At 46.1% G+C, this 18,924-nt stretch overlaps 2 protein-coding genes across 5 annotated transcripts in view; both read left to right on the top strand.

The window, feature by feature from the left end:
- ccnk (cyclin K) overlaps positions 1 to 18,924 on the top strand; it is a 52,708-nt gene that overhangs the window by 10,050 nt on the left and 23,734 nt on the right. For all 4 annotated transcript variants that reach the window (XM_059962413.1, XM_059962407.1, XM_059962402.1 and 1 more), the window contains exon 3: positions 901 to 982. In XM_059962413.1, the coding sequence (XP_059818396.1) occupies positions 901 to 982 (82 nt within the window). The remainder of the gene's footprint in view (positions 1 to 900; positions 983 to 18,924) is intronic.
- Positions 13,441 to 18,652, top strand: LOC132389768 (uncharacterized). Its single transcript, XM_059962341.1, has 2 exons — positions 13,441 to 15,223; positions 16,840 to 18,652. Exon 1 carries the CDS (start codon positions 13,613 to 13,615, stop codon positions 14,276 to 14,278), a length of 666 nt encoding a protein of 221 aa, XP_059818324.1. The 5' UTR covers positions 13,441 to 13,612; the 3' UTR covers positions 14,279 to 15,223; positions 16,840 to 18,652.

Raw genomic sequence — 18,924 nt, 5'->3', positions numbered from 1 at the left:
GTTAGCTCTCCAAGCCCAAATGCCATTTTTAAAGTATACATTTGTTCTTGATTTTGCATCATAGTTTTAGGTTAACCCATTTTGAAGTATGTGAACTCTTGATTGATTCTGAACTGATGTCATAGAGTTTCAAAATCTTTATGGATGAGAGGAATTTTTCTAAATTTCTTGAAGATCTAGAAGTGTTAACTTGTTGATAGTTCTCATCTATAATAATAAGTGGTAAGGTTCCATTATATAGGATTCTGATTGGATATTTGAATGGAGCAAATAAGTAAGCATGTTGTATGCATTTTCTCCTTTCAAATTAATGTTCCAGATAATTCAGTCCATGAAAATGTGTTACTACCTAGAGATGAAGGCAAAGACTGCTAATTAGGATGTACAGTAAAGCTCTGACATTCCAGCATGCTTGGGACTGTAGTGCTGGCCTAGCAGATTTTCCAGGCAATTGGATGTTATTCCTACTAATACTGCAACACATTTTAATTCTTTTAGATGTTGTACAGGATTATAAATTTTCCAGTGAGCCACTTAGGGGGCTTAGGAACCAGAGCCCCGATAAAATGAAGGAGAACGTCATCTCGTGTTTCTGCTACTGAACCATCTGAATGGTCCAATAGTGGATACTTACAGCTTTACTACACTATATCACGTAGCCCTGCTGCTGTGTACTCACTTCAAAATGGCGCTCTCGGGAAGAGTTTAGGAATTTTGAACAGCACACCAATTGCAATGAAATGTCGACTAGATTGCTAAAAAGCATAGTCTAGGAATCAAATGAGATCTTACTAATATGAAGAAAGACTTAGGCGGGACTGAGTGTTATCCATCTTAAGCTTTGTCTACAATTTTTTTGGAAATCATTACTAAATGTTTTTCTTTAACCAAAGCTGTAAGACATTATGACACACTGGCTACTGGAATCATCTACTTTCATCGTTTTTACATGTTTCATTCCTTCAAACAGTTTCCAAGATATGTAAGTACTGAACAGACCTGCTGTATAAAGTTGAACAGCTTTCAACGTTGTGCTTGAAGTATAAGTATACTGTTCTGGTGTATTTTATTTATACCAGGGGTTCCTAACCTTTTTATATGCCATGGACCAATACCATTAAGCAAGGGGTCTGTGAACTCCTGAATTAACTTGAATTGAATTGACTTTATTTCTTAAATCCTCCACACACAAGTAAAAATCTTTATGTTGCGCCGCTGTCTAAATGTGCAATTTACAGTAGTTTGTAATAAATAGTATGTACAACAGCACAATAAATATAATATAGAAATACAATTGTATCAGCGTGAATTAATTAATCTGTTGGTCTGCTGAAAGAAGCTGTCCCGGAGCCTGCTGGTCCTGGCTTTAATGCTGTGGTACCGTTTCCTGCATGGTAGCAGCTAGAGCAGTTTGTGGTTGGGGTGACTCAAGGCCTTTTTTACGCAGCTGTCTGTAAATGTCCTGAGTAGTGGGAAGTTCATATTTACAGATGCACTGAGCTGTCCACACCACTCTGCAGAGTCCTGCGATTAAGGGAGGTACAATTCTCATACGGGCAGTGATGCAACCAGTCAGAATGCTCTCAAATGTGCCCCTGTAGAAAGTCCTTAGGATTTGGGGATCATGCCAACTACTTCAATCATTTGAGGTGAAAGTGGCACTGTTGTGCCTTTTTCACCACACAGCTGGTATGTACAAACCAAGTGAGATTCTGAGTGATGTTTATGCCATGGAACTTAAAGTTGTTTACCTTCTCAACCCCAGATCCATTGATATCAATAGGTGTTAGCCTGTCTCCATTCTTCCTGTAGTCCATAGCCAGCGCCTTCTTTTTCGACATTGAGGGAGAGGTTGTTCTCTTGACACCACTGTGTCAGGGTGATGACTTCCTCTCTGTGAGCTGCCTCATTATTATTTGAGATAAGGCCGATCGATATAGTATTATCAGCGAATTTAATTAACAGATTGGAGCTGTAGGTGGCGACACCGTCATAGGTATACAGAGAGTAAAGGAGGGGACTTAGCACACAGCCATGGGGGGTACCTGTGTTGAGAGTCAGAGGGGCAAAGGTGGGGGAGCTCACTCTGACCACCTGCCGGTGATCTTACAGGAAGTCGAGAATATAGCTGCACAAGGCAGGGTGAAGACCAAGGCCTCTGAACTACTTGTGAAGCCTAGAGGGAATTATGGTGTTGAATGTTGAACTGTAGTCCAAGAACAGCATTCTCACACAAGCTTCCTTCTCCAGCTGTGTAAGGATGGGTGTGTAGTGCTGTGGCTTGCATCATCTGTTGATCAGTTGTGTTGGTAGGTGAAATGTAGGGAGTCCAGTGTAGGTGGTGCAGATGTGGGTGCTCTACATGCTGTAGATGTAGTCCTTGAACAGCCTCTCAAAGCATTGCTTATTATTGAGGTGAGTGCAACAGGGCGGCAGAATTTCAGACATGTTACCTTGGTCTTTTTAGGTACAGGAACAATGGTGGGTGTTTTGAAGCAGGGCACCCTACACTAGAAGAAGGAGGGATTAAAGATGTCTTTAAACACATCTGCCAGTTGTGCCGAGCACACCCTGAGTACCCGCCCTGGGATGCTGTCTGGTCCCACAGCCTTGCGACTGTCCACTCGTTGGAAACACCTACGTACTTCAGCCTCAGATGACTAACTGATTTTCTTTCACGTGGATTTCAACAAATTGACGAATTGCTTTTGTAGCCTTCGAATGTTTGAGTAATAGGAAACTAAGTATGTTAATGTTGCTCAGTATATAATAGCTAATGTTTACATCACAGCTACTCCATTGATCATAGAATCCCGCCAAACAGCTAATTCTATGCCTCATTGGATAGTTATGTGGTGTCTCAGCAAAGAACTTCACTCGCTGTTAGGGAATGCCTCCATCTGGATGAGCAATATGCTCTGGGCTTCATGTGAACCAACAAATTCATTACATCCTAGTGTTTATAACAATAAATTAATCTGAAATTTAACACTGAATGAAAGCTGATTATCAGTGGCAGTGTGTGCCAGAAATTATATTCTTTCTGGCTTACGTGAAATGTATCAAGAGTAGGCCTCTTTCACTCTTTCTGTACAATGAGGTGGCACAGTTTCATAATAGTACAACATTTTTACAGTGCCTGCGACTAGGGTTCAATTCCCGCTGCTGTCTGTGAGGAGTTTGCATGTTCTCCTCCTAACAGCATGGGTGTTGTCTGGGTGCTCCAGTTTCTATCCACCTTCCAAAGGTAGACAGAAGGGCTAGTGTGTTAATTGGTCACATAAGTGTAATTGGGCGGCACATACAAACCCTGTTACTATGCTGTATCTCTAAATCCATGGACTCCTTGCTTAATGGTTTTTGTCTATGACTTAAAAAAGGTTGGGAACCCCTGCTCTAAATCAGTAAGAGCTGGTACTCTTGAATTGTGAAAATATAATAACAGAAGTTTTAAGTTTTTTAATGAATGTTTAAGAAAAGTGGGAGAGGAGAAGGGAATAATAGACCAGCTTGTCAGACTTCAGTGGCAGAGAAAATGCTGTAATCTCTTTTTAAGGAGGTTATAACAGGACTTTTAAAATATAATAGGAGTAGCCCCATTCAACCTGGATTTACAAAATGGATTTCATGCTTAGCAAATCTGTTGGAACTTTATGATAAGGACAAATGGTATGGTGTGTTTGGACCTTTGGAGGGTTTTAGTAATAACAAAATGAAACCAAATTAGAGTGCATAATATTGGTGATAGTATACTAGTTTTGATTAAGGATTAAAGAATTGAAAACAGGAGGATTATCGTTGGGTGGTAGTGTGATGGAATTTTCATTATTTGTGTCAGTGATTTGGATGAAGGAATTAAATGTAATAAATATAGATTTGCTACTGATTTCTGGTCAAGATGGCACCGAGCTGCAGTCTGTATTGAGATCATGGCTCAGATTTGTTTTAATGTTCGTAGCAATGGTTTTGGGGAATAAAAAGTCACGTTAGGGTTTGGGGACGGATATTGATGAGTTAGAGGTCAGGTCAGAGCCTAGGCATCCACTCTGTGCTTGAAGGCCAGTGGCATGCACAGGCAATGAACGACATCCATCGATACTGAGCTGTTCCAGGACGATGAGACAAGGGATCAAATGTTCATGCGAGTTTTGGGTCCCATCATCAGTCACTCCAGATGTCAATACTGAACACTGGAGCCCAAGAGTCAATTGGAAATCAAGAGGCCTGTCCTGGAGTTGGATGTTTGTACTTGTGTGTGGATGATTGGGAAGGAAGAAAGGGGCTTGTTTTCCTGTTGCTTATGGTGTTCAGTTTGTGTTCTGTGTTGTTCTGCTGAGCATCATGGACATACGATGTTAGCCCAGAAATGGGTGACAACACTTGTGGGCTGCCCCTAGCACATTCTTAGCTCTGTTGCTTGTTCACACAAACAGCTATTTCACTGTATGCTTCCATTTTCACATGCTAAATAAATCTTATTCTGAATAAAAAGCTCAGTGTTGGTTATATTGAGGCTTCAAAGCTGGGTAGAGTGAATTGATGAAGACATGGCAGTTGACGCGTAATGTGGAAAATGTGAGGTCATGCACTTTGGCAAAACAGTATTTCTGAAATCTGAATTAGGTTTATTATCACTGACATAACAGTACTGTGCAAAAGTTTTAGGCATATTTATATAGCTAGGATGCCTAAGACTTTTGCACAGTACTGAATTTGTCAACGTGAAGTGGACAGTGAGTTTGTAAATTGGCGGGAGCAAAGGATGTTGGGAAAACTGAATGAAGTGCCGCAGGAGGGGTTGGGATGTGGCAGAGAAGGAGTGCCAGGGACAGTGGGTGGTACTGGTGCATACACACCCATCCCTAGGACACCAGGCAAGTTCATTTGATTCTGAACTATTGGTTTATTGATGTCTCACAGGTGCTTCCCTCTCCGTCCGCTCTCCCTTTTCCCAATCATGATTTCCCCCTCTGCCCTTCCCACTCTGTCCTCAGTAAATACCCAAATGAAAATCTGGTCTATTATCAAAGGTTCAAAGTTCCAATTTAATGTCAGAGAAACGTATACAATATACATCCTGAAATGCTTTTTCTTCACTCACGTCTTGAAATTTGTTGCTTTTTTCAGTAGTACAGTGCAATGCATAAAATTGCTACAGTAGAGTCTTGTCATGAAATTCGTTTTGTGACAGCAGTACAATGTATAAAAATTAGTATAGGTTATAATAGGAAATATAAAAATAAATAAAACTAAATGTCATGTAAAGTGAGCAATATAGTAAGGTGTTTAGAATCTTACTGTAAAGGGGAGGAAGCTGTTCCTAAAAGTTGAGAGTGTGTCTTCAGGCCACAGTACCACCTCTCTGATGGGTCCTTAGTGATGGATGCTTCCTTCTTGAGGCACTGCCTTTTGAAGGTATCCTCATTGGTTAGGAGACTGGAGCCCATGATAGAGCCATCTGAGTCTACAACCATCTACAGCTTTTTTCAATGGTGGAGCCTCCATACCGGAAAGAATGCTCTCTATCGAAATTGGTGTGTCTGTCCAAATTTGCTGGAGGCTTTGATGACAAACCAAATCTTCTAATGATGCATAGCACGAGGAAATCTGCAGATGCTGGAAATTCAGGCAACGCACACAAAATGCTGATGGAACGCAGCAGGCCAGGCAGCATCTATAGGGAGAAGCGCTGTTTCAGGCCAAGACCCTTCGTCAGGACTAACTGAAAGGAAAGATAGTAAGAGATTTGAAAGTAGGAGAGGGAGGGGAAAATGCGAAATGATAGGAGAAGACCAGAGGGGGTGGGGTGAAGCTGAGAGCCGGAAAGGTGATTGGCAAAAGGGTTACAGAGCTAGTGAAGGGAAAGGATCATGGGACGGGAGGCCTAGGGAGAAAGAAAGGGGGAGGGGAGCACCACGGAGATGGTCTTCTCCTATCATTTTGCATTTTCCCCTTCCCCCTCCTACTTTCAAATCTCTTACTATCTTTCCTTTCAGTTAGGTCTCTGCCCAAAATGTCGAAAGTGCTTCTCCTCATAGATGCTGCCTGACCTGCTGCGTTCCACCAGCATTTTGTGTGTGTTGTAATGAAGCATAGCCATTGGCATGCCTTCTTTGTGAGTGCATTGATATATTTGGTCCTCTAAGTTGTTAATACCTGGGAACCTGAAACTGCTGACCTTTCAATTAAGATGTGTGTTCTCTTGACTTCCCCCCTCATAAAGTCCACAATCAATCCCTTGGTCTTACTGACATTGGATACAAAGTTGTTGTTGAGACATCAATCAACAAGCCGATCAACCTTTACGTCGCGTCACCATCTGAGATTCTGCCTGCAACATTTGTGTCATTAGTGAAGTTACAGCTGCGTCTAGCTGCACAGTCATGACTGAAGAGTAGAGTAGTGAGCTAAACACACATCCTTGACATGCTGTGCTGGTTATCAATGAGGAGATGTTATTCCTCAGTGGATAGAAATCGAAAGCCATTGGTGATTGTGTTCAAAAAGACCTGGATACAGGAGTATATAGATTATTTTGGAAAATCTGTCATGAGCCCAGCTCGTAAGTACAATTACAAAGAAAGTACAGTGGCGCCTCTACTTCTTTAGGAGTTTGTGGCGATTTGGCATGACATCTAAAACTGACAAATTTCTATGGATGTGCAGTATATAGACTGGTTTCATAAAGGCCTGGTATGGAAATGCCAATGCCCTTGAACAGAAATCCTACAAAAAGTAATGGATACAGCCCACTCCACCATTCAACACATGAAACGCTGTTGTGGAAAGCAGTATTCACCATCAGGGACCCCACCACCCAGGTTATGCTCTCTTCTCACTGCTGCTATCAGGATGAAGGCACAAGAGCTTCAGGACTCACATCACTGGGTTCAGGAACAGATATTACCCATCAGCCATTAGGCTCTTGAACCAAAGGGGATAACATAAGGTAAGAACCTGTTTGGCACAGCTGTGTGGACTGAAGGGCCTGCATTGTGCTGTATGTTTTCTGTGATTGAAAGAACAGGTATGGTGGTGCCATGCAGATATTATATCTAGAAAAGTGTGCGTTAAGATTTATATAATCCTCTCAGATTTCAAAAAAAACTTCTGATTCTATAGTCAAAAGCAATAGTGTTAATTATTCAAGTAGAATATTGTTTTTTTATAGAAATAAAAAGCTTGTATGGGGATTGCATAAACAAGTGGCTTAAATCTGCAGGGTAAAATCAACCATCTTCAAAAATCCCACATTCTTATCAAACTAATAGTATATCAAATCACAAACCAAGTAGACCTTTAATCTTTCCCTGTCTGGATTTTCTATGTTTACATGTCGTCTGCATGGTATTTAGTATGGTAACAAGAACTGTACAAGTTTAATGTGAATCATGCATTGTGTTGCTTTTTGAATGGACTGTCTGTTTTTGTTTCTTTTGTTAATACAGTGGAAGATACTTTCCCCTCCTACTCCTGTACTGTACCCTGTAGAGTGTAGACAAAGTCAGATTAGGTTCAGACTAATCTGGCTGTTCGTTTTATGTACTTTTGCTTCATGAGACTCCTGTTGTAGCTTTAAAGTGTGATTAAACAGTGGGGATAATTAATAGCCTTTGAGTAGACAAGTGGGCAAATGAAATCCAAGCAAAGATATGACAAGTGATAGATTTTGGCCAAATGAATAAGAGATTATATTGACTACTGACAGAATTGTTTAGGGTGTGCAGTAACAGAGGGCCTGAGTCTTTATGCATATATCATTAGTTAAGCATGTTGAGTGATGTGTTGCTCAATTAGTTAAGTGTGATCCTCAAATTCATAAAATGAGTTAAAAAGTACAAAAACAGCCAAGTTATGTGGAACCTTTTATAATACTGAGTACACCACCTTTTTCCATTAGCCAGAAGAGGATGTAGATTAAAAAATATTAGAAAAGCTCCTATAATAGAGTTGATGGTGTCCACCTTGGAGCAAAGTTTGAGATGAAATTTTTTAGAGCTGTACAAGGTCATAACTGGTTTTGACAGAGGAAAGTGTTATGAACCCCGTAACTGGGTGTCTTACCAGCAAAGATCAGAGTATCCGTTGAGAGTCTGGTGATACTATTTTTAACAGTATTAGTAAAAATACACAAAAATAATATCAATGCAAATATACAGATAACATACGTCATCAATACTAAACCTAAAAGTGCGGGTATAGTAATAATCAATAAGAAGCTGTATCGTTGTCTAGGGGATAATGAATTGTCCCAACGGAAATATAAAGTTCAGTTCATGCAGGCTGCGGTAGTTGTCGCTGTGTTGCAATTGTTGGAGAGAGAGAGAGAGAGAGAGAGAGAAAGCAGTAACAGCTATTGACTTGTTGACTTTCCTTTTACGATCTTGATCCGTCGATGCATTGTTGTTGTGGCCATTCACGTATGACCCCTCTATTCTTCAGCTAGACCGTTCTTCCGTGGCGGACTCGTCACCCAGGCAAGGGTGGACACACACACAAGCCCCCACCGGTTTTGTAGTTTCTCTCCTGGTGCGTCTGAGGGGATTTTCCCCAGACCCTAGTTTTATCCCCACTCAGGGGGTTTCAGGTATCAATCAGGTTGAGATGATGTAACCCATCAAAACAGTCCACGCTGGTTGCTCCTTGAGGGGTTTCAATGAATAGAACAGTACCTAGTACACAAACCTTCTCCAAAAGACAATAGCAGTAATCTCTCTTTTTGTCAATAGGAGACATTCCAACCTGTGGGCCTCTCTCTCATTAATTTTTCAAGAGTGTTATCAATAACAACTGCCTTTACTGTTATCCTGTGTCTCTCTCATCTCCCTTGATAACAGCATTGGAATAGTAGCGATTTGCGATTCTCCTAAAGCGGGGGGGGGGGGGGGGGGGATTAGTGATTCTGTACCCTTCTGCCCATCAGAGTTCCTCATCATTCGTAACAAAAGGTAGAGTGTAGCAGATGGCCCTCTGGACACATTTTATAATTTTATGCAGGATGTGAGGTGGTGTCAGTAGTTTTGGTTTAGAATTCGCTACCTGTAGGAGTGTGGCAAGAACCAGTGCCTTCAAAAGGGAATTGAATAGGCACCTGAACTTGTACATGTACTTGGTGAAGCAGCAGGGAGATGGGATTGTTCTACTATGACCTAGAATGTACTGGATAGGTCTAGTGGCCTTCGTCAGTATATGATTCTGTGATTCTTGTGATGAAAAATGCTTTAACAAAGAACAGATGTAACATCCCATACTAAACACGGTTTTAAACTGTAAAAATCAGCTTTCAAGCTGAACTTCCACTTCATAGTTTGCAACCTCATAGTGCAACCTGCCTAGTTGATATCCTGTGTACAATGTCCTGTGTATGTTACTCAAAATGGCTTCTTTGGTTTGTTAAGAGTAGGAATGCTTCTTCGTCTGATAAGAGTTTCTCTCGCAGTTGTTTAACTTTAGACTTGCTGATATGGGGATTGTATTCATTTGTTAACCAATGGGGAATGCTATTTTGTCTGGTGAGGCTGATAGCTTGGGGGGTTTTCGTGGGTTTTCAGGGGAGTCGGGAAGGAGATGCCGAGGATGGTAGACGTGCGCTGCACTGCTTGGTTGACCACCGGGGTGGTCCCAGGTGCGAAGACATGGAGGTCGGAGGAAAGTGACGAGGGGTCGAATGGTTCAATGGTTGAGCTCCAACGATGTGCACTAAACTGACTGAACTTTGATAAGTTGGCACCTTTTGCTTTTTCTTTTCTTTCATATATATTGTATTGCCTAGTACTCCTTTAGTTTTAGTAAAATCTTTAAAGTGTATTACATAACGGTATCTAATGTGAATTTGATACTGTGTGCATGCGCGAGGCATAAACTTGATTCCCACAGCACCTGCGTGTACAGGAGGTGGGGTTGGTGAGTGGCTGGATCTCATTTTCCCCTAGACATATACCAGCCTGTTGGGTAGATGTTACATTTGTGGGGTGCTCATCCCAGATTGGATTGTCAGGGGCTGTGGAATCGCGCAGGCAGCGGCGCGGAGATGGACAGAGATAAGATTGTTAGCTGGTGCGAGTTGGAAGATGTACCGGTGCAGTATGCCTGTGTAGTGAGCGGGGTGGATTTTGGAGTTTCGGGGAACGCGTTAGTGCGGGGGTTAAGTTTGGTAAACGGTATTGGGCAGGTAGAATTGGTAGCTAGACGGTGCGGTAAAGAGGTAGAGTCTAGCTGGGTGTTGGTTTGTACGAGTGCTGACGTCAGGACGTTGGAACTGCCGGCGACGGTCAGTGCTCCGGGGAGGCGGGGCCGTGGGGGCTCCACACTCCCTCCGAGGATGAGGAGACACCGGAGGAGGAGCTAGAGCTAGAGGTGGCCCCCAGAGAGGTGCCCGTCACTAGTAAAGTGGGGTCGGAGGAGGGAGGCGTGACTAGGCCCCCCCCCCCAGGGACGGTGGAGGCCTCAGAGCTGGCGGTCGCACTTTACTCCCTAGTGGGAGTGGTCGAGAGGCCACGGCTGAAGCTGGGGATGTTCTCCAGAGCTAAGCCTACTCCGGACAGGGAGGTGGACTATGAGACCTGGATCGAGCATGCGTCTTTGATGTTAGAGGAGTGGCCAGGCTCGGAGGAGGAGAAGAGGCAGCGATTGGTGGGAAGTTTGAGGGGTGCGGCGGCCAAAACAGTCCGGGATTTGAAAGCTGAAGAGCCTGGGGCTTCAGTGGAGGAATGATAGAAGTTTTGGAGAGAGCGTTTGGGTTGTCCGGGGAGCCCTGGCTGCTTTTAGCAGAGTTTCAACACCTGGAACAACGGAGAGGGGAAAAATATCTCCGAGTACATATTTCGGGTGGAGGAGATGCTTACGGGGTTGCGGCGGCAGGGGGTAGTAAAGGCACCTGACGTGGCTAGTGTAAGAATGAGTCAGGTATTCAGTGGCTCTCTGGAGGAGGACAAGGTGGTGTGGACTATCCGGCAGGCTTATAGGAAAGGCCCCCCTCCATCGTTCGGGCAACTGATTAGAGAGGTGCGGGAGAAAGAGAGAGCGTTGGGGCGGAAAAGGGGCTCAGGCCTACGGGAGCGATCCTCAGCGATACAGGAAGTGTTGGCTGGGTGGAGGTCTGACAACCCCCAGGGGAGTAGGGATCCCCCTCTGGAGGGGAAGGACAGGGGAGGTACCCACTCCCGGGGGCGACCAGTGCAGTGGGTTGGGAGCGGGAGCCGTCCTGGAAGAGGAGGGGCAGCTGGCAGCGTGTGCTTTAACTGTGGGAAAGAGGGGCATTTCAGGTGGGACTGTGGGCGGCCAAGGCTGTGCTATAGCTGTGGAGAGGAGGGACACTTTAGGTGGGATTGTGAGAGACAAGGAGTCCCGCGGAGGGCAAGCCCCCCTGCGACTAAGAAGGGAGAGATGTCAGGAAACTTAGGAGAGGCTCAGTGAGGGAACGGACTGGAGCCTCTGGAGGAACACGTTCCCAGAGATCAGCCGGAAGACCACTGGGTGCCCACGCCTTTATTCCGGATGGGCTGGTAGGACCTCGTGCCAGTGTGTGTTTACGGATAGAGGGAGTTTACGCAAAAGCCGTTCTTGATACGAGAACGCAGGTGACCTTATTGTACCGGTCGTTCTACAACCAATATCTAAAGCATTTGCCCATAACCCCATTTGACGCCCTGCAGATTTGGGGTGTGAGCGAGGGTGATTACCCATACAATAGGTACCTATCGGTGAGATTGGAGTTCTCGGAGGGCGATGTGGGAGTATCTGAAGTTATTGAGACGTTGGTGTTGGTGTGTCCTGACCCAGTGGAAACCGGTGGTGCTGCCCTCCTGGTGGGGACTAACTCCCCCCTTGTGCGACGGCTCCTGGGAGCTTGTAAGGAGAAAGGGGGGGAACACTTTCTGGAGACCCTCTCGGTGCATCCAGTGTTTCGAGCAGTGTTCGCAGAAGGGGTTGCCTCCTAAGGGCTGGACCTGGAGTGTAAACGAGGGACAGTGTGGTGTACGCAGGCGAGGCCCAAGGTGAACCGACCAGGGGAGGTGCACTCGTGATGGGGACCCCCAGATTCCCAGGAGTGCCGACGGGCGAAGCCCTGTTAGTAGATGCCCCGGATGATCTTGAAGGGGAGACACAATTTCCGGCGGGGGCGCTGGTGAGGCCCGAAGTGCAGAGACCAGGGGTGGTACATGCGAGGCGAATAGCTGTAAGAGTCAGGAACACTACGGCAAGAGAAATCACTTTTAAGAGGGGAATTGCGCTGGCACATCTGTTTCTGGTGACGGTAATGTCTAGCGCACCAGTGAGGACCCCTAACGGGGAGGGGTTGGAGTATCGAAGGGAGCTGACCGCTGAAGCCTTTAACTTCGGGGATTCCCCTGTGTCGCCGGAGCAGAAACACAGGCTAGTGGAGAGGATGCTGAAGATGGAAGCTGTTTTTTCTTGGGGTGAGTTTGATGTGGGCTGCTCCAAAAGCACTCGCCACACCATCCGAGTGACGGAGGACATCCCGTTCTGAGAGAGATCCCGGCGGCTGGCTCCGGCAGATGTTGAGGATGTGCGGCAGCAGTTGAGCGGGCTGAAGGAAGCTGGAATCATAGCTGAGTCTCGACGTCCTCATGCGTCCCCAATAGTGGTAGCACGGAAGAAGAATGAGTGTTGACTACAGGACTTTGAATCGGCGAACTGTCCCTGATCAACATACTGTCCCGAGGGTCGAGGACACGTTGGCCTGCCTGAGTGGAGCGAAATGGTTCAATGTGCTGGACTTAGAAGTGGGATCTGGTAATACCAGATGAGAAGACAGCCTTTATCTGCCTGCTGGGGTTCTTTCAGTTCGAACGAATGCCCCAAGGCATATCAGGGGCCCCAGCCACCTTCTAGAAGCTCATGGAGAGGACTGTGGGGGATATGAATCTGTTGGAGGTGCTGATGTACCTGGACGATTTGATAGTGTTTGGATCGACTTTGGAGGAACATGAGGAGAGGCTGTTGAAGGTGTTAAGCCAGCTAAATGAAGAAGGGCTGAAGCTTTCCCTGGACAAATGCCAGTTCGGTTAGCTATGTTGGCCATATCATTTCGCAAGAGGGAGTGGCTACTGATCCAACCAAGATAGAGGCCGTGACCACCTGGCCGAGACCCCAGAAAGTGAGCGGTCTGCACTCATTTTTGGGGTTCTGTGGGTATTACTGCCGATTCGTGAAAGGATACGCCAAAATGTGTCACCCATTGATTCAGCTGTTGTATGGATATCCCCCGCTGGGAAAGAAATGGAAGGGGGACCGGCGGCAAGATGCTGGAGGATACTGGAACCCAGCGAAACCTTTTGGCTCGAGATGGGATGATCGATGTGAAGAGGCATTCCGATCTTTGAAAAGGGCGCTGACCCAGGCCCCGGTGTTGGCTTTTGCTGATCCCCAAAAGCCATATGTACTGCACACGGATGCCAGCTGAGAGGGTCTAGGGGCTGTTCTGTACCAGGAACATGGCAAAGCTTTGAGACTGGTAGCATTTGTCAGCCAAAGCTTGTCGCCCTCTGAGCGAAACTATCCCACTCACAAGTTGGAGTTCCTCGCGCTGAAGTGGGCGGTGGTGGACAAGCTGAGCAATTACCTGTACGGAGCCAAGTTTGAGGTGAGAATGGATAACAACCCTCTCACTTATATTTTGACTTCGGCTAAGCTGGATGCCACAGGACTTCGGTGGCTGGCGGTCTTGTCTGTATATGAGTTCAGCCTGAGGTACCGCCCAGGAAGCAAGAATGTCGATGCGGATGCTTTGTCACATCGGGAGCCGGGGGAACAGGAGAAGGACGAGGAGTGGGAGAGTGTCCCTGCCCCTGGAGTGAAGGCGATGTGTCAGTTTGCTATCACAGTGAAGGCCGAGGGAAGAGGAAGGCTGGAGCGAGCCGTGGACCACTTGGGGGTTTTTGACGATGCCATACACCTAGCTTACTGTGACCTGACCGTACTGCGGACTAAGCAGTTGCCAGAACTGAGTCCGGGGGAAGTGGCAGCTGCTCAGCAGAGTGACCCGGGTCTTGGCACTGTGTGGAGAGTGGTAGAGAAGGGGGATGTGGATTTGGTTGATAAGGGGAAACACCCGTTCGTGCCTCTGTTACTGAAGGAGTGGTCTCGGATAAAATTAAAGAACCAAATCTTGTACCAGGTAACGGCCGTTGGCAACTGGTCCTGCCGGAGAAGTATCGGCAGACTGTACTCCAGGCCTTACATGATGATTCTGGACACTTGGGGGTGGAAAAGACTTATGGATTACTCAAAGACCGGTTCTACTGGCCCCGGATGAGGGGGAGGTTGAAGAATACTGTAGGAAATGCAGTTGTTGCATCCGGAGGAAGACCCTGCCAGCGTCGGCGGCTCCACTGTCGCACTTGCAGAGTGCGGGACCTCTGGACCTGGTGTGTATGGACTTTCTGTCGATCGAGCCTGACACCAACAACACCGCAAATGTTTTAGTCATCACCGATCATTACACTCACTATGCTCAGGCATTTCCCACTAAGGATCAGAAGGCGACGACAGTGGCGAAGGTGTTATGGGAGAAGTATTTTGTTCATTACGGCCTTCCCAGGCAAATCCATAGTGATCAGGGGCGGGACTTTGAGAGCCGCCTTGTCCATGAATTACTGACTATGCTTGGGGTTGAGAAATCCAGGACTACCCCTTATCACCCACAAGGTGATCCTCAGCCAGAGAGGTTCAACAGGACCCTGTTGGATATGCTCGGGACGCTGGAGATTGGGCAGAAAAGTAAGTGGAGTCGTCATATTGGACAATTGGTTCACTGTTACAATTGTACTCGCAATGACGCTACAGGTTACTCGCCCTATTATCTGATGTTCGGGCGGGAAGCGAGGTTGCCCATTGACTTGTGTTTTGGGGTTGAATTACCCGGGAAGTCCTATCCAAAGTATGTGTCCGACATGAAAAGGGAGTTACAGCGGGCGTACGAGTTGGCCAAGGCGGCGGCTACCAAACAAAATCAGAGGAATAAATGAGGTATGACCAAAAGGTGAAGTTTGTCCAATTATTGCCGGGCGACCGGGTCCTTTTACGGAATTTGGGATTCCCTGGTAAGCACAAGTTGGCAGATCGATGGGCGGCCAGCCCCTATGTAATAGAGAGCCAGATGCCAAATCTACCAGTTTACCGGGTGAAACCTGAGGATGGGAATAGGCCTATCAAGGTACTCCATTGGAATCACCTGCTGCCCCTGGGCCAAACAGTGTAGGTCAGGGGTCAGCAACCTTTACCACTGAAAGAGCCACTTGGACCCGTTTCCCACAGAAAAGAAAACACTGGGAGCCGCAAAACCCGTTTGACATTTAAAATGAAATAACACTGCATACAACGTTTTGTTTTGCCTTTATGCTATGTATAAATAAACTATAATGTGTTGCATTTATGAAATTGATGAACTCCTGCAGAGAAAACGAAATTACATTTCTGCATGCAACAAAAACATTTTGAACTCCGAAAAAAAGACATTGGGTTGAAGGTTACTTTTAAGTAAAATACTCAACGTCTATTTGAGTCCTTCTTGTATTTATGAAAAACGCCAAACTTAAATTTGCCGCCAGCAGCAAACCAAAAATAACGTCAGCCAGCTGTCAACCTGAAAAATAAAAGGACTATTTCACTGAACAATGAAAACATATGAATATACGTAAAATAATACGCAATTAAAATATTTATCATACTTCTTCAGGTTGACTCACACCTGACAATGCAGTCGTATTCAGTAGGGATGGATCGATGCTTAGGGGAGTGACCGGGAAGGATAATGTGTTTTTTTCCTCTCTGAACTCACAGAAGCGTTTCCCAAACGATGTTTGCATTGCGATGATTGCAGAATGTAAATACTCCGAATTTATCATGTCGTGACATTGTTTGAACTCTCTCAAATTGGGGAAGTGAGACAATGTGCCTTTCTGTAAATCTCTGGCAAGCAACGTCAACTTGCGCTCGAATGCAAAACATCCCCCAACATGTGCAGGGCTGTACGTCCTTACCCCGTTGAAGAGCTGTGTTCAGCGTGTTCAGGTGCGCTGTCATGTCTACCATGAAGTGTAGCTTTTCCAGCCACTCTGGCTGTTCCAGCTCAGGAAAGTTGAGCCCTTTGCTGCCCAGGAAAGTTTTCACTTCTTCCAGACGCGCGACAAAGCGTTTCAGCACCTCCCCTCTGGACAGCCAGCGATAAAAACACGTTGTAGCGGTTGCTACACGCAGTCAGTAAACTGCAGTCAAAGATAGCTTTATTCGAACTAAACAGCCTTGCTTTTAAGCCTCCCTCAACCCGCCCCCCATGGGCGCGGATGCTGCAAAAGACACGTACTCACAAACCCCCGTAGGCTATCTCCCTTAGCCTGAACGCTGGCTAATTGTGAGCCGGTTCGGATGTGTCAGGAAATGGGTCGCCCGCCACAACGTCTTATTTAGATTGTACAAGATCACCATAATCTTCAAATTTAGATTTACATTTCAAAAACTAACAAACTAACATAAAAAACATATTAATTAAATACTGACCATGTAGCGGTGTGCTACACGCAGCGCTAAAATTACGACACGGAGTCGGTAACTGCAGTCGAAGGAAAAAAACTTTATTCGAAATCTTCAGCCTCACTTTTAAGCCTCCCTCAACCTGCCCCCCCCCCCCATGGCGCAGAGGCTCCAAAGCTCTGTGCTCGCAAACCCCCGTAGGCTATCTTATTGTGAGTCGGTTCGGATGTGCCAGGAAAAGGGTCGCCACAACCAATTATTTCCCAAAGCAACAGGGAGCCGCAGCACAGACCTAAAAGAGCCACATGTGGCTCCGGAGCCGCGGGTTGCCGACCCCCGGTGTAGGTGGACAAGGAGCCAGAATGGGAGGTTGTGCCTAGTACAAGGACTCTGCGAAGGCGCGGAGCGAGGGAAGAGCCCGCTGCTGAAGAGCGGGGACGGGTCCTTAACCGGGGAATGGATACCGATTCAGAAGAGGACGACTCAGATGAGTGGCCCCTGTTCCCATTCGCTGGCATTTCAGTACCAGAAGAGGAGGCTCCTGGCCCTTCCCATACTGAGTTGGGTGAGAGGAGGGAAGGTGTTGATGGTCAGATGGAGAAGCAGCCAGCGTTGGGGGGAGAGAGGGTGGAACCCGAGCGTGAGTCGGAGGGTTCTCAGGTGAGGGGGGATCCCCGTGAGGGAGGGAGTGAGGATCTGACAGGTAGACCTGGGGTGTCCGAGGCAGAGGGTTCGCAGGTGAAGAGGGAGCCCAGTGAGGTGGAAGGGTTGGCAGAAGGGGTACGGAGATCTCAGAGAAGAAGGCGCCCCCCCCGGAGCGGTTGACATATGTGGAACCAGGAGAACCATGTGTGATTTCTACTGCTCTGGGTAGTTATGTCGCTGCTTTCTGCACCTGGGTTGGGTTTTGTGTGTTGCAAGAAGCTTTGGGGAACTCTGGTAGTGTCATGAGGGCATGACATTTGCTGGTGGGGGGAGAATGTACAATGTCCTGTGTATGTTACTCAAAATGGCTTCTTTGGTTTGTTAAGTGTAGGAATGCTTCTTTGTCTGATAAGTGTTTCTCTCGCAGTTGTTTAACTTTAGACTTGCTGATATGGGGATTGTATTCATTTGTTAACCAATGGGGAATGTTATTTTGTCTTGTGAGGCTGGGAGCTTGGGGGGTTCTTGCGGGAGTCGGGAAGGAGATGCCGAGGATGGTGGACGCGCGCTGCACTGCTTGGTTGACCACCGGGGGTGGTCCCAGGTGCGAAGACGTGGAGGTCGGAGGAAAGTGACGAGGGGTCGAATGGTTCGATGGTTGAGCTCCAACGATGTGCACTAAACTGACTGAACTTTGACAAGTTGGCGCCTTTTGCTTTTTCTTTTCTTTCATATATATTGTATTGCCTAGTACTGTTTTAGTTTTAGTAAAATCTTTAAAGTGTATTTCATAAAGGTATCTAGTGTGAATTTGATACTGTGTGCATGCGCGAGGCATAAACTTGATTCCCACAGCACCTGCATGTACGGGAAGTGGGGTTGTTGAGTGGCTGGATCTCATTTTCCCCTAGACATATAGCAGCCTGTTGGGTAAGTGTTACACCTGTAATGATTTAATGCTGAGATTAGGATAAATATCAGGACAATGTTGCTTGTATATTTTAAACAAATCTTAATCTGAATTTCTGATGACTGTGCTCTGGAGTATTTTGTCCCTTATGCAAATATAGTTATACTATATCTGGATCTCAGCAGTGTGAGTTTGTTCTTGACTTCCAATACTGCCAAGCTCTATCTTTATTAGCACAAAACATGGTGGTTGAAGTACTGTCTACATTATCATATTTTGTAGTTTTCGAGTGAATTTTTCCATTGAACTGAATGTTAAAAGTATTGACACCAGATAGACTAAGCACTATGCCATGAGGAGGAAATGCTCTATTCGCTTCTCTAGTTTTTAAGAGGCCTGATGTAGAGCAACATTCATAACCAGCTACTCATTCAGCAAAAGGAATAACATGCCAAAAAAATAAGGAAACACATTGTATTCAAAGTCTAAATAAAAAATACAAAATGCTGGCAGAACTCAGCAGGCCAGACAGCATCTATGGGAGGAGGTAATAACAACGTTTCGGGCCGAAACCCTTCATCAGGAGTGAAGTAACATGGGATGGTCGAGGGGGGATAAGAAGTGGGGGGGAGGGATAAAGTAGAGAGCTGGGAAGGGATAGGCTGGAGGGAAATGGGCTGGGGGGAAGGTGGAGAATTATGGGAAATAAAAGAGAAAGAAAGGTAGGCCTGGGGGAGAGATTATAGTGAGGGGGGGGAAGAGAGAGAAGGAGAACCAGACTAAAATAATAGATAGGGATGAGGGTAAGGGTGGGGGGCAGGGGTATCAACGGAGGTCAGTGAGTTGAACATTCATGCCAGCAGGAAGGAGGCTTC

Source organism: Hypanus sabinus, chromosome 2, assembly GCF_030144855.1.
Source record: "Hypanus sabinus isolate sHypSab1 chromosome 2, sHypSab1.hap1, whole genome shotgun sequence".
Classification (NCBI taxonomy): Eukaryota; Metazoa; Chordata; class Chondrichthyes; order Myliobatiformes; family Dasyatidae; genus Hypanus; species Hypanus sabinus.
This window is presented reverse-complemented; position numbering and strand designations above follow the sequence as displayed.